The following is a 14,874-nucleotide window of genomic DNA, read 5'->3' as shown; positions in this document are numbered from 1 at the left end:
CTTTATTGAGATCCCGGAAATCGATGCAAACTCTCCACTTGTTGCCCGGCTTGGAGACTAACACCACGTTCGCCAGCCAGCTCGGGAACTGGACCTCGCGTATGTGGCCGGCCTCCAGGAGCTTCTCAACCTCCGCTTGGATGATGACATTTTGTTCAGCGCTGAAGTCCCTCTTCCTTTGCTTCACCGGCCGAGCGTCCGGTCGGACGTGGAGCTCGTGCTGCGCTATACTTGGCGAAATTTCGAGCAGCTCATGCGTCGACCAAACGAAGACATCGCAGTTTTTCTGGAGACATTTGATCACTTCCTTTTTCTGGCTTGCCTCCAGATCGACTGCGATGAAGGTGGTTGCTTCCGGTCGGGTCGGGTGAATCTGCACTTCCTCTTTTTCTTCATAAACCAAATAGGGTGGTTTTTCGGTTATGGCGTTCACCTCGATCCGTGGCATTTTCCGAGCGGAGTTAGCTTCTGCTCGGACTATCTCGACGTAGCATCGCCGAGCCGCCAGCTGGTCTCCTCGTACTTCTCCTACTTTATCCTCCACCGGGAACTTGATTTTTTGGTGGAAGGTGGAGACAGTCGCTCGGAACTCGCTGAGCGCCGGTCGCCCCAAGATAACATTGTATGTTGAAGGAGAGTCGACCACGACGAAGTTGGCAGTCCTCGTCCTTCTAAGCGGCTCTTCTCCCAGTGAAATAGCCAGTCGGACCTGTCCGACCGGCAGAACTTCATTGCCCATAAACCCGTAGAGGGGGGTTGCCATGGGCAGCAGCTCGGCTCGATCAATTTGCAGTTGGTCGAAGGCCTTTTTGAATATAATATTGACCGAGCTTCCTGTATCGATGAAAACGTGGTGAATAGTATAGTTAGCTATTACCGCTTTGATGAGGAGAGCGTCGTCATGTGACACTTCGACTCCTTCCAAGTCCCTGGGCCCGAAACTAATTTCGGGACCGCTCGCCCGTTCTTGGCTGCAGCCGACCGCATGGATTTGAAGCTGCCTGACGCTCGCCTTCCTTGCTCTGTTGGAGTCGCCTCCGGTCGGCCCGCCAGCGATGATGTTGATTTCGCCTTGGGAAGGGTTACTTCTGTTTTCTTCTTCCCGAGCGGACGGCCTAGGTCTCTCCCTAGACACCCGGGGATTGTTCTCGTGCCTCTGAGGGTGATACCGCTTGGGAGACTGGCGTCGATCGACTTCATGGTATCGCTGTCGCCTGTCGGACGATGACGATCGACGGTGGCCACCCCGAGGCACGGGGTGGGCGATCAGGGGAAGGCTCCGACAATCCCTTGTATTATGCGTGTCTGTCCGGTGGAATGAGCAAAACATTGGGGTCTATACCTTCTTTTTAGGTTTGGGCCACTCGGCAGATACTTCTTGAATGGTGTGGGATCTTGCATGTTGCTAGGGGCGGGCTACTTCAGCTCGCGGTCCTCTGGGTGGCTGATGAGCAGTGTGCGGCTTCCGCTCGGCAGGGGGTGGACGCTCGGTTGGAGCTTCCTTCCTTCGGGCCGCCTGAGCTTCCTTCATATTGATATATTCATTAGCTCGGTGTAACATATGATCGTAGTCTCGGGGCGACTTTCGAATAAGTGAACGGAAGAAGTCACCGTCCACGAGGCCCTGTGTAAACGCATTCATCATCGTTTCTGAGGTGACCGTTGGAATATCCATGGCCACTCGGTTGAACCGTTGGATATAAGCTCTGAGCGGCTCCCTAGGCTCTTGCTTGATGGCAAATAGGCTGACGCTAGTCTTCTGATAACGCCGACTGCTTACAAATTGGTGGAGGAAGGCCGTGCGGAAGTCCTTGAAACTTGTGATGGATCCGTCCGGCAGCCTTCGAAACCACCGTTGCGCCGATCACGAGAGAGTGGTAAGTAATACCCGGCACTTTACTCCATCTGTGTATTGATGTAGGGTAGCCGTGTTGTCGAACTTACCCAGATGATCGTCCGGGTCGGTGGTTCAGTTGTATTCACCGATCGCCGGGGGCACATAGTGCTTCGGCAGAGGGTCCCGCAGGATGGTCTCTGAAAATTGCCGGTTGATCCGCTCGGGGGAAGCGTCCGTTCGGGGGGCCTTGCCTTTTCTATTGTCTCGCATAGGCGCCTCGTCGGATGAAGATCCTCGGTCAAGATTGACTGCTGCGGCTTCGAGAGGCTTCCGAAATAGGGCCCGATGAAATGGAACTGTGGCGGGGGGTACTTCCGCTCGGCCTCCCGATGCGGACGTTGCTTGTTGCTCGATCCGCTCGGCTTGTGCCTTCTGTTTTTGTTCCACAAGCTTAGCCGCTCTTGTCTCGATCAGAGCGTCGAGCTCCTCCGTGGAGAGCATCACCGTATGCGGTCGTCCAGCTTCATCCATTGCTTCCGCTCGGATGCAGGTGCGTTCCCACAGACGGCGCCAATTTGATCCTGTCCGAGCGTTGAATCGATGGACGCTGGGCACGTGGCGCTCTCCGAACCGGTGACGTGGATCTCTGATTAGCCGTATGGAGCTCCGGCGAACCTGCAAAGAAGTCGGGCCGGGAAAGGGTTCCCGGCGACGACCCTCCGACGCTCAAGTCAGGCAAGAGGAAACTAAGGAATTGGCTTCGAAGATCTGAGATTGTGTACCTCCGGCGAAGTATGAGGACCCTTATATAGAGCTATGAGGAGGCTGATGCACACATACCGAGGTGAATACGTGTCCTCTTACCATACCTCAGTATGGGCTTGTCAGAGGAGCTTGCCTAACACCATACCGCTACAGTCCAAGCATCTCTCTGATGGGACGTCAGAACCTTCTGTCGTAATGTTCAGCATAGGCTTGGTCACTGGATATGCTTGTTGTCAGAAGATGTTTCCCGATGTTGCCCTTGCCCTTTTGTTTCTTCTGCTCTTGCGCCGAGCGTCCGGCCGCTCAGCAGTCCCATCGCGTCCAACCGGACGTAGGTACGGATCCGCTCGGGAGATTCCAGGTCGGGTGCTCGGGTGCCCGGATGAAATTATTCACAACATTACTGCATTATGCCTCGGCCGAGCGGGCTACTTATACCCGCTCGGCCCGGCGACCTAGTTTACCATGAGCGTCAGAGACCCGACTCCCCGTCGGGTTATCTTCGCTTCTGCTTATACCCCGTTCGACCGGTCGGCTCCCCTTTTCCAGTCGGCCTTTTGACTTTTGACCTCCATGTGGCGTTGACTTCCCTCAAAGAGGGGTCCCCCATCCTTACTGCCGGATCAACCGCGTTTGTGAAGACCATTTTGAAACACTCTACTCTATAAGTAGTAATTTAGATTAAATTGAGTCGATTTATTTCAACATATAACATCGATATCCTAATTACTAAATGTGTAGTAGCTACAACATGATATTTTAAAGATGAGAATCATTGATTTTTGTAAAAATAATTACTTCAAAATTGAAGGTACCATTACCAAATCGTGGATGAAGAGTCCTTCGTCATCAAGTTTAATGCCCACCAATCCATTAAATTCATACATGTTGGTGAGAAGATCATGCAAGTAAAAATATTGGTGTCCTGTCCTGGTTGGGTGAGGAAGGAGTTGACCAGTAACCCATGAAAAAGAAAGCAAACCACCAATGCCTCCACTTGATCTCTATTATATACCACTAGGATGCTCGATCGCCTATGGATGAATCGACCAAAAGATCCTTCTTCCAGAAAATTTTCCCCTGAAGCACCATCAATTTACTGTTTCATTATCTCTTCTTCCTTCTTCTCATGAATACCTGATGATGCCTGGTTTGGCCATCAGTCTCCTCCTCCTGGCAACATGTGCCATGTCTCAGATGATGTCTGTTTCTTCATGGTGCCCGAGACAATCAGAAACAAAATTTGTACAGAAAACCAACAAGTTTTGGGAGTTCGAGGAGCAAAGGAACACCTGGGTGGAGATCAGTCTGCCTTATGATCTCATCTCCTGTGTCGATGATAACTGCAGCAAAGTTGCATCCATTGTGGACATGGACCAGAAGCAATCTGGGCTTGCGTCTCAAGACGAGCCAGAGGACCATGATGCTGCTCTGCCTCTAAGAAGAAGAATCTCCCTAACCAGGATGTCAGAGGCATCTGTTTGGGTGACAGGGCAGAGCGGATCGATCTTCGAGAGGTTCTGGAATGGTGTGAAGTGGGTGATTGCTCCACATGAACTCCCAGGTCCAACTGCTAGAGCTATTTCAGTTTTCATAGTCAATCAGACTATTCTTGCTCTATCAGAAGCAGGGCAGCTATATCAGGTGCTTGCCATGCACCACCTGAACTCTTGTTCTCAGCATACTGTTCTACAATTAATTAATTTCCATTCATGGCATGGTTTCAGCTGCAAGTGAATGAGAATTCTCAGCCGATTTGGATCGAGTTTATGTTTGCGTCTCTAGAAAGTGGAAGAACTGAAGAGGAGTTGAGTTCAAATGTTCAGATCAAGTCTGGTGTTGTATCCCATGATGGAGAGTAAGAATTCTGCCATAGATTTTAAGAATATTTATGCTTTCTTCTTCCATAAATCATTTTCTTGGTTATACTTCAGGAGGCTTTACTTGTCGACAGTAACTGGGACCTTGTTAGAGATCAGTGAGTTCCATCCCTTGAGGTATGGAAGAACTCAAAGTAAAGAACCAATGCAATAATTTTAATGAAATTTTGAACTCGAATAGGTGGGAGGATCATGGTCGACCGCAAGGCGGAGATAATTCGGCTATAGCAGACACAGGGGCTCTCAGACCAGGCATTGTTTTCACAATAAGGTACGAGAATGTGATTGTTGAGCTTAATCGAAACCTCTTTAATCTCTGTTATGACAGAATTGGTATAATTTCTTACCCTTCAAAGGAATTCCAAGCTGAATTTTGGCTTGCAGCTCTAGTGGAAACTTGTACGAGTTCGACAAGGGGTCGAAGCCATCATGGAAGAAACACATTTGGAGTGACCCTTCTGTCAATCAAACTTCTTTGGAGACAACAGGAGGGTGTGCTTTACATGGCCTAGCAGGAGCACACTCATCATCTCTATTTCTGTTAACTAAGGTCGAGTATCGGTTTGTTGAACTTTTGCCCGACTAATCTAACAAGCATAGTAGTTAAGTGTTCATCCATGTAAAATTTCAAAAGTTTGATGATCAAGGTACTAATAGGATTGCAGGAGGGCCTTTTGGTAGAGCGGCGATTGCACAAAAGGAAGTGGAAGTGGGAAGTCCATGGAGCTCCTAAGGGACATCACCTGAGTGCTTTCACAAATGTTCAACGAAGTGAACTAAATGAGAAGTCATATTCATTGTTTGTTACCACAACAACCGGCTGTGTGTTTGAGTATCAGCTTAGTAGCCATCCAGGTAGGGTATGCTCTTTAGTTCTCTCTATTCTTTTGATCAGAACTAAACTCGCAATGATGCATCAACAACAAAAAATAATATGCAAAACTTTCATAGTGTAAGAAAGCATTAGAAACTCTTCAATCAGATACACAATACAATACTTAGGGCTGTAAAGGAGCCCAGCTTTGTGTTGTTCAAGCTTATTTAGCCAAATCAAATTGAGCCTAAAATGAATCAAGTGTTGAAATGATTGTTAAAGATTAGTTTGGTTCAATTTAAAACTTTTACATTTTAATCTTGTTTGATTAGTTTGTGAGCTTGATCATAGAAGCTTATTTGTTTATTTTGAAAGTTTCTTTATCTATTTACCAGTTCAATAAGAGTTTTATTGATGAACATGATTTACAAACTTTATTTGTGGGTGTTGTTCGTTAACATTCTTCATGAACAATTCACAATTCTTGTTTATGAACATTAATGAGCTGAATATACATGTGTTCAAGCTTATCCATTTAATTAAACTTATGCAAATTGAACTAATATAAACAAATGCTTAACAATCTTGATCAGTTTGATGTTTCAAAAATATGTTTTGATGTAGAGATGTTTCCCTGAAAAGAACAAATCGATTAACAATTGCTTTTTAATGGTAGGAGGTGGCAGTAACTGGCACAGAATTGAAGGGACTTGGGAAAATCATGCGCATCCAAACAATGCCAAGATTGCAAGAGGAGTGCCAGGCATAGAGACACAGAGTGGGAGGATAATTTTCGCACTGGATGATGGTCGACTAGGGGAGCTCCATTTGCCTGGACACGGAGGTGAAGCGTCTGGTCCAACTCAATTGAGCAGTTTAAGAAGGAGAACTTCACACAAGTATGAATGGTCTCTCTTAGATAGCCCCGAAACCGAAGGATGGAACGCTGAGTATTGCACCGATGAGCGTGGACCATTCAATTGTATGTTGGGAACAAAAGCTGTGATATCAAACTTTAAACTGCGAAAAGTGGAAGAACACCAGCACTATATACCTCTGAGCAAACACAAAGCTAGCCGGATCGAATCCTCCAATTTTCTAACAAGTAGCATTGATAAGAACTTCCGAATGCGACTGATGTACCCTGATAAGTCCTTTTTTCTGATAACAGACACAGGCTTGACTTTTGAGTATCTATATACAGACAGGGATTGGATATGGCTAAGGCATGAACATATAGAAGCTATAAGAGGGGCAGTAGGAAGCTACAATGGTAGTTTATTTCTAGTCGATGCGAACGGAAACTTGCTAATCAGAGAAAGAACTACAAATGAACTGTCATGGATCAACTGCACTGCCATGAGAAAGGGAAGGCAGGTAGTGACAGGAGCTCCATGGGATGTAACAATCGGTAGAGCTCACAAAGCGACGATCGAAGATAGTCTCTTCTTTGTTAGCAAGAAAGGGAGGTTGATGCAGTTCATGGTCTCGCTACGAAAATTCCAGTGGAAAGATTGCCACAGTCCTCCTGATACCAAAATTGCATTCATTGTGGATCAAGAAATTTTCAGGAAGAACATCATATTTGTTGTTGGGCACAATGGTGGCCTATATCAGTACAACAGAATCACAGAGCTATGGCACAAACACTACCAGTCCCCTCATTTAGTCCTCTCAGGAGCCCCTGGCACGGCAATCAGACCGTCTGCACTAGCATTAGCCGGCTCGATATTTATGATTTCGGAGGCTGGAGGATTGGTCGAGTACAATTGGGACTCACTGGGCGGATGGGAGTGGGTCGAGCACGGGACACCGTATCGAGACGTGTTGCTTGTTGGTGCACCAGGTCCATGTTTTGATGGCACTCAGTTGTTCCTCATTGGATCAGATGGCCAGGTTTACAGAAGACATAGTGATCAACAGACTTGGAAATGGACATGCCACGGCTACCCATATCACGAACATTCAGCATCGGAAGAAGATCGAAGGTCGAAAGTCGATGCTAACTGTGCCATTGATGACCAGAACAACCTCCATCACTCACACATGCACAACAGAAATTGCAATGAGAAGGTTAGGAAAAATGGTTGCTGAATGAGTTAACGATGTTACAGAAATGGTTGCTAAATGTATGTTCCCATTTTTCAGGTGGCACCAGTGAGACCGATGCCATTCTCTGAAGATTCAGTGATCTTTGAATTACAAGATGGCAGGGTAAGCAATTCTAGACCATGTTCATAACTGCTCGTATCAATAAATGGCATTCGAAACAACACAATTGTTACTAGCTAGCTTCTGACTGAGCAGCTAGCAGAACTGAGGAGGTCACTGAGGACAGAATTAGCAACAGAAGAAGGCTGGGAATGGGTGCGTATCATCGGCACGCCGACAAGCTCCTGCCTCAGAGATGGTTACTGGACTACCATGGCCTCATAAAGACCACCAACATGAAGGCAAACACATAGGTGCTTGTAAATTCAAAAGGTTGTTACAGGTTATGATACTTAGAAATACAATATCAGAAAAAGGGATATATGCAAAATCTTGCATCTAAAGAAGGCTATCGAAAGCTAAATGTTGCCTATGACTAATTCAAAACTATAGCATAAAGGAAGTACATTTGTTACCGAAAGCAAGGTTAAGAAAAAAGATAGAGAGATCATCTCCCTAGAGTTTTGCAACTATTTTATAATAGTTAACTCCCGATTTGAAACTCAATAGTATTCGACTTTCAAAAGTATAGAGGCAAGACAAATGGGCTATTGGATAGGAAAATAGCTGCTAGGATAATGTAGCAATATGGTTAGCAATAAAAGGGTTAAGTAGTAAAGCATACTATATGAAAGCAACAATGAGGTATTATGAGTGTTGTAGCTCGACAACCTTCACACTCACCGAAGATGAGCTTCTTGCAATCCTTCGAGATCAACATACTGCCCCAAAGGTACTATCCCGTAGACCAATCTTAGAGTTGAGTAGTAGTCATCAACCAGCAAAACAGGTTTTGGATTCAAATCTGAGTCAAGACACTTCAATGCCAATACATCATCCACACCATTTTGTCGATACGCAAGGAATTTATAGGTACAAAGGGGGAAAAGTCTAGTAAAGATGTTTGCTGAAAGTAGCTTGATTGAGTATATTCTCTAAAGCTAAAACTATGCCAAAACACAACATGTTACTCAAATTATTTACTCAAAATTGATTAACTAGTTGTTTTAAGTTAAAATAGAGAAATAAATTCAGATTTTACCAATATGCATCAATTAAAGACATCGTCATTAGTCAAATAACCATCAACATTATTTCATTTTTGTAATCCAAGTGTTCAGGCTTCACGTGACTAATCCCGAAAGTAGATGATCTTCTCTTAGTTTGCATACTAGGTAAATGATATTTGTCCCATTTGAAATTCAAACTTTGATCTTTTTTTTTCTCGAGTCTTAGCTATGACACACTGTAAGAGATTTTTCCTCAGAAGCGGATCTAAGAATGCTGGTCATTTGAATGAACCTCCATTAGTGCTTCCTAATTTATCCTAGTGGTCGGTGTGAAACTTCTATGGAGTCAGGCCGGTCAACTCTATGATTAGTGGGTTTGAAGAGCTGGATACCTGGATTTTCAAAAAAAAAAAAAAACTTTGATCTTCTGATTATTTTTTTTAAGTGTTTTATCATTGTACTACATCTAGATAATCTTTCACATCATTTCATTTATATCTTACTTTGCCTACTAGGTAAATGATATTTGTCCCATTTGAAATTCGAACTTTGATCTTTTGATTGTTTTTCTAAGTGTTTAACTCAATTGTTTTCAAGAAGGAAGAATTAAATAATTGATTAAGTACTTAAAATCAAATAAGAGGTTGAAATTAAGTGAAATAATTGAGAGTCTCACTACAAGAAATATAGTTGATCCCGTCTGAAATCGAGAAAGATGGTGCGCTAGGTAGGTGGCTTCGTGGGTAGGTGGCTTCGCTGTTGATAATGAGAAGACTTTTGTATTGGGAGCCTAGGCCGCCGAACGATCCCACGTGTCAAAATAGAATATGGAGTGAAGAAAACATCAGTAATCGAGCCAGGGAGGGGTCCACGGCGTAAGTATTCCGACGCTCAAGTCAGTTATGTGATCGAGAGGAAAAATAACGTAGTGAACAGTAGAAAGGAATAGTAAGTTTTGAGTACGTAATGTCGCGTAGCGTAGAATACCTGTGCCTTTAGGAGGAGACCCCTTATATAGTGTCAATTTTCCTTTGTGCTCGAATATTGATGCATTTTCAGAAAGGACCGACCATTCTGACGCTCTGAGACCTTTCCAAAAATAGATCCACCACCTCTGTGCTTTACAGGGCGGAAGATTCCATCATAAAGACTGCATAGGGAATATTCCTATGATTCTCTGACAACCATTGCACAAAACATCAAAAAGAAATATTAGGTTATTGGGTTGGTAGGCCCTTGACATGCGCTAATAGTAAGTCAACCGAGTCTCCTCTATCGCCCTATCAGCCCCTGATGCGTATAGGGTCGAGTCGGCTAAAGAATGATGACCCTTTCAAGGACTTGGTCTTCCCTCAACCACTCTACTAGGCGAAAGAGTTCGATCGGGCCATGTGCTTAGCATGTCCAATCGGACAGTAGGCTTGATCGGCAAACCACTCGGCCAAGACACCTACCCGTGATGCCCCGTGTGACCCAGCAAGTTCGACTCCGAATGATACTGAAACAACTCGAGGTTTTACCGAACCTGAGGGACTAGGGATTCGATGGGAACAAATATCCGATCGGCTAGACCACTTGGCCGAAACATGTGACCGTACTAGTCCCAAGTGCTGACTGCTCCTTGACTTTGACCGCCACGTTAGCCAACTCTCTTAACTTTATCCTCGACTTCAAGGCCCCTGCCTTATTCGCCGTATCAATAGTAGTTAGCGACCAAAATTTTGCTCGCTAATCGGTCTCTAAATGCACTTCACCATCGATTAGATGTTATGCAGGATAACACAACACAACATGTTATGCAGGATAATATTACGCAAACAAAAGATAAGATGGAGTCGGTCAATCCAGATTAGTCCTGAGAAAGAGAAAATATTTTTCCATCTCCAAACACATGAAGATAAGATTTAAATATCACATCTAATTAGTGACAAAAGAAGCACCTCAGAAAAATGCATCTACACCATAGTCTTATTTAATCTACTGAACCGGCAAAAGTATAAGGAAATTTATTAATTGATTAGTGTCAATATTTGCTGATTAAGAAAACATGTATTACAATGCACAAAGTTGGTAGCCACTTCAAAAAATATTAAGAAGCCTGAAGAAAAACTACAATAGAAACACTTGCTTTGCTGAATATTAAAGTCAATGTATCTCAAAAAAGAAAAGCAACAAGAGAGCAAAAAACATGCCCACTAGTTAAACAACAAATAAGAAAGAGGTAAGTTACTGCATATCTATGTCAAAGCATAAACAGACAAAAAGCATGTGCCGGAAATAAGCAAGCATATATGCCACTCTTAGAAATTCTGTTTGGCAACAAAAGAGACATGTGTGGCAAACTAAGTGTACAATATTATGGGGCCAGAAAAGTCTAAGAAATTTGCTTTGTATTATAAGTATGAAACCAATTCTCTATAAGGCCCTTTCAGGTTTGTGTATGGGACAGGGCATGATAGATGAAACGAATGCTCTCCACTCTAATAGTACATAAGAGTTAAATCCACTTTCTCTAGTGAAGTCTATTGATAAGCTACAAGTCTTCGCTTTAAATATTTTCTTAATGGTCATGTAGAGTTACTCAGGAGTCATTTGATGACTAAAGGATATCTATGTACTTCCTTGAGACTTAGATTGCTCACTTAATATGTATCAACTAAATATGTGCTTGATGTGTTTAAGGTGGTTGCCAGTTTAAATCTAATGTTTCATGAGGAGATACAAAGAGATTGGCACTTATTATAGAATGCATAGAATGCAATTCAATTGAATCCAACTCAAATATAAACCTATAGTCTACTTTCACTTACTTCGTTTTCAAATATAAACCTACAACAATTGTATAGTCGACTGAATTTATATTTAAAAGCAAACACAAGGCATGCAGGTGAAGGTTTTGACCAAATCACATCATATATAATCCAAGTGAAATCAAATCAAATATATAAGAAATATTGATCTCCTTCTTGGTTGAGACTAGCAACAAATAAAAGGAGAATTCTTTTAGAACAATTTAAACATCTCTTTCAATAATGTTATTATATGGATTTAAACCATCAACTTTTGCGGAAGCTAAGGAGATCGGAGAAACAAAAAAAATTCGGAATTGCATCACTTCTTGACAAAGTCCCAAATTTCAAAGCAAGCGACTACCGCGAGAACCTACAAGGAAAAATCGCTCCATACCTTCCATGTTGGAGAGAACCCTAGAGAAGGGACCGGAAGTCAGGACGAACCAGATGAACCAAGACACCATTAGCTCCCGTTCCACTCTCGTCATTTTTCCCAGCAAAGGGTCTGCTCCGTCCTACAGCAACCCCAGCTCCAGAAGAAACAACCCTGAACTAGTGACCGGAATGCTCCAGCGTTTCTCGAAAGAACTTCGACAGGCGATCGATATGCAACCAGGAAACGGGATGGGCTAGACCCATGAGCCTGAAGACGAGCTCGTATCTCCTTCCCCCTTCCCCCTTCCCCCTTCCCGTAATGTATCAAATTAAATTTTAATTATTAATTTAATTATTGATAAAATTTTAATTATTAATTAGTGACGGAATTAAAATTTATTGACTAATTAAATATTAAATATTAATTTTATCATTAAATTAATATCAAATTTAATTTTGTCGCTATTTGAGAATTTTATTGAAAAGTCTAATTATTGATAAATGTTCATATAGTATTTTATTATTTAAAAAAAAATAGAAAAAAATAAGAGCTCCAGCTTAGGTTGAATCATATAATTTGCTAATTATCGGACACTTAGGGTTTCTAAAGTTGTTCCACCTTTGAGCATTTTTGATTCAGCTTAGTTAAAAATATTCTAAAATAGTGTAGGAGGATTTAAGGCTAATCTTGTATGCATGTGATATTTGAATCACTTGTAATATATTGTCTATTTAAAATTTTTAGATTTATTTTGATCATCAATATAAAATTTTTATAAATTTAAATTAGTCTATTCGAAAGTTATATATATATATATATATATATATATATATATATATATATATATTTTATAAATTTAAATTAGTCGATTCGAAAGTTATATATATATATATATATATATATTTTGATATTATATATATATATATATATATATTTTGATATTTGAATCACTTATAATGTATTGTCTATTTAAAATTTTTAAATTAGTATATATATATATATATATATATATATCAGAGATATTTATTTAATATTTAAAAAAAAACATTTTTTTAACCATGTGAATAATTAAATAAGTTTTTTCTTCTTAATTTGCTTTTAAAAAAATAATTAATCAGATTAGATAATGTGAAATTTAGGATGATCAATTTAATTTTATGAAAAAATTTTATCGGCCACTTGAATAAATCGGGAAAATACGTATGAAAGTTCATCCTAAAAATTAATATTCTTATCCTGAGAGTATAGCGCAGACGATAAATACATAATATCTCTGACGTAATGACTAAAAATTAATTCTTTAAAATTAATGATCTAAGGTTTACCTTATGAAATGCCTAATTTCTATATGTTGGTCCCCGTGGTTGTTTTGATGTGATCAACCAAGTTAGGTTAGGTCCTGTTTGGTTTTGATCCATGTGTCTAAGTCTGCAGGAGTTTAGGAGGACAAGAAGTCGAGCGAAAGACGCAGCTAGCGAGAAGGACGATACGGGAAAGGAGCTGACGGGCTCGGTACATCCGAAGGACAAAAGAGCTGCGGAAGAGTACACTGGTGGACGAGAAGCCGGAGTGGAAGCCTATTCGAGGAGAAAACCAGAAATTGGGTTTGGGTGAGCCCTATTTCGGTTGGCTTCAATCACCCAATCAAACGGAACTTCGGAAGCTGAAAAGGAGAGGAAGAAATGCTGTAAAATCAGCTGGAGGCGCCCTCAACAGTTGTTGGAGGTGCCTCCGACTTCAGCACGCTGAAGGCACCCTCAATGGCATTGCGGGCGCCCTCAACAGCCTTGGAGGTGCCCTCAATGCCTTTGAGGGCGCCCTCGACCTGGTCAACTTGGTCGTTGACGAGCGGATAAAGTTTTATCCGCTCATCCTCTTGGAGGCGCCCTCAACCCTTTTGGAGGCGCCCTCAAAACTCGAGATAGGATTTCCAGGAGCTATATAAAGACCCATGGAGGTAGGAATTAATCATTCAACTCTTGTACTAACTTTCTAGCAATGCTTAAGAGCTTTCAGTGTGTAAAAGGTTTCTCCGCCTTCAATGAAGGAGATTCGTAGTGTGCTTTTTTAACCGCCTTGGATTAACAACCATCTAGGTTGTAACCAAGTCAAAATTGCTGAGTCTTCTTATTTTCTGTTACTTTTATTTTGTTATTATCTTACTGTTGCTATTTTAAGAGTTGAAAGCACGAGGAGAGTATATTTTATTTTGCAGGCAATTCACCCCTCCCCTCTTGTCGGCCCCACTACACCAATAAGTGGTATCAGAGTTAGATCGCCGACTAAAGCATCAAGATCAAGACGATGGCCGGCGCAAGTATTCATCCCCCGAAATTCGACAGAGACTTCGCAACATGGAAACGCCGAATAGAGGTATTCTTCAAAACAGAATTTGATATTCTTCTAATTATGAAATACGATTTTGCAGTCCCTAAAGACAAGGAAGAATACAACTGGATGAGAAAGGAGCAAGTTGATTTTATGGCCAACGGAAAGGCAGAGTTCCATCTGCTCATTATCCTGCCACCCCAGGAGGTATGTGTTGGAGCAATCCCAATGGTCCGCGGGACCATGTGTTTTGGTATTTGGGTAAAGGGTTTAAGTTAGGTTTACCCTCGTTATTTGATATGTGTACTTGATTTGTGCAGGACTGCAGGTGACACATGTGACTCAGGTTGACGGCTTCGGGTTCGGTGAAGGATGGAGCATCCGAGGGACCGTGGACAAGGCAGCAAGGACAAGGGCCGATGGAAGCGACTTCGAGGCATACGCGAAGGATGACATAGGGGACGAGCCGCGGGCTTGGATGCATCCGAGGGACGAGAGCCAAAGGAAGTAGGCTTGAAGGCAAATGGTCAAAGCTGCAAAGAAGAGTCAAGTGAGTCGTGAGGGTCAGAGTGCTGAGAGAAATGTACTCGGGATGGGAACCCTAAGTTTAGGGTTGTACCAGTCGACTGGCATTAGGACCAGTTGACTGATGGTGAGCACAGAGAGCTTCTGTGCCCAAAACGACTGGGACCAGTCGACTGGTCCAAGGACCAGTCGACTGATAGATAGCCGTTGGAGTGCCGTTGGGTTGGCACCAATCGATTGGTGCAAGGACCAGTCGACTGGTAACGGGCAAATCAGCAAGGCTAATTTCCTCAAGCTCTATAAGAAGGAGCTTGGGATGGCCAGCAAAGGTTGACG

The 14,874-nt window shown here is 42.7% G+C and overlaps 1 protein-coding gene across 3 annotated transcripts; it reads left to right on the top strand.

The window, feature by feature from the left end:
* The first annotated feature begins 3,528 nt into the window (after positions 1 to 3,528).
* Positions 3,529 to 7,909, top strand: LOC121975167. Of its 3 annotated transcripts, none has more exons than XM_042526623.1 (9): positions 3,529 to 4,246; positions 4,330 to 4,460; positions 4,537 to 4,599; positions 4,664 to 4,753; positions 4,867 to 5,032; positions 5,148 to 5,337; positions 5,973 to 7,369; positions 7,445 to 7,510; positions 7,585 to 7,909. In XM_042526623.1, exons 1-9 carry the CDS (start codon positions 3,743 to 3,745, stop codon positions 7,597 to 7,599), a joined length of 2,622 nt encoding a protein of 873 aa, XP_042382557.1. In that variant the 5' UTR covers positions 3,529 to 3,742; the 3' UTR covers positions 7,600 to 7,909. The 3 variants fall into 3 exon arrangements, with proteins under 3 accessions (XP_042382557.1, XP_042382555.1, XP_042382554.1); XM_042526621.1 differs by having other exon boundaries at positions 3,530 to 4,246; positions 5,976 to 7,369; positions 7,604 to 7,885; XM_042526620.1 differs by having other exon boundaries at positions 3,531 to 4,246; positions 7,604 to 7,885.
* The last annotated feature ends 6,965 nt before the right edge of the window (positions 7,910 to 14,874 follow it).

Source organism: Zingiber officinale, chromosome 4B (assembly GCF_018446385.1).
Source record: "Zingiber officinale cultivar Zhangliang chromosome 4B, Zo_v1.1, whole genome shotgun sequence".
Taxonomy (NCBI): domain Eukaryota; kingdom Viridiplantae; phylum Streptophyta; class Magnoliopsida; order Zingiberales; family Zingiberaceae; genus Zingiber; species Zingiber officinale.
Note: the sequence above shows the minus strand (reverse complement) of the source record. Positions and strands in the feature narration are given on the sequence as shown.

Coding starts and splice junctions, on each gene's coding strand:
- LOC121975167 (XM_042526620.1), top strand. CDS start 3,743: ATGATGCCTGGTTTGGCCATCAGTCTCCTCCTCCTGGCAACATGTGCC. Junction 5,033..5,147: donor CTCTATTTCTGTTAACTAAG/GTCGAGTATCGG, acceptor ATAGGATTGCAG/GAGGGCCTTTTGGTAGAGCG. Junction 5,338..5,972: donor TCAGCTTAGTAGCCATCCAG/GTAGGGTATGCT, acceptor TTTTAATGGTAG/GAGGTGGCAGTAACTGGCAC.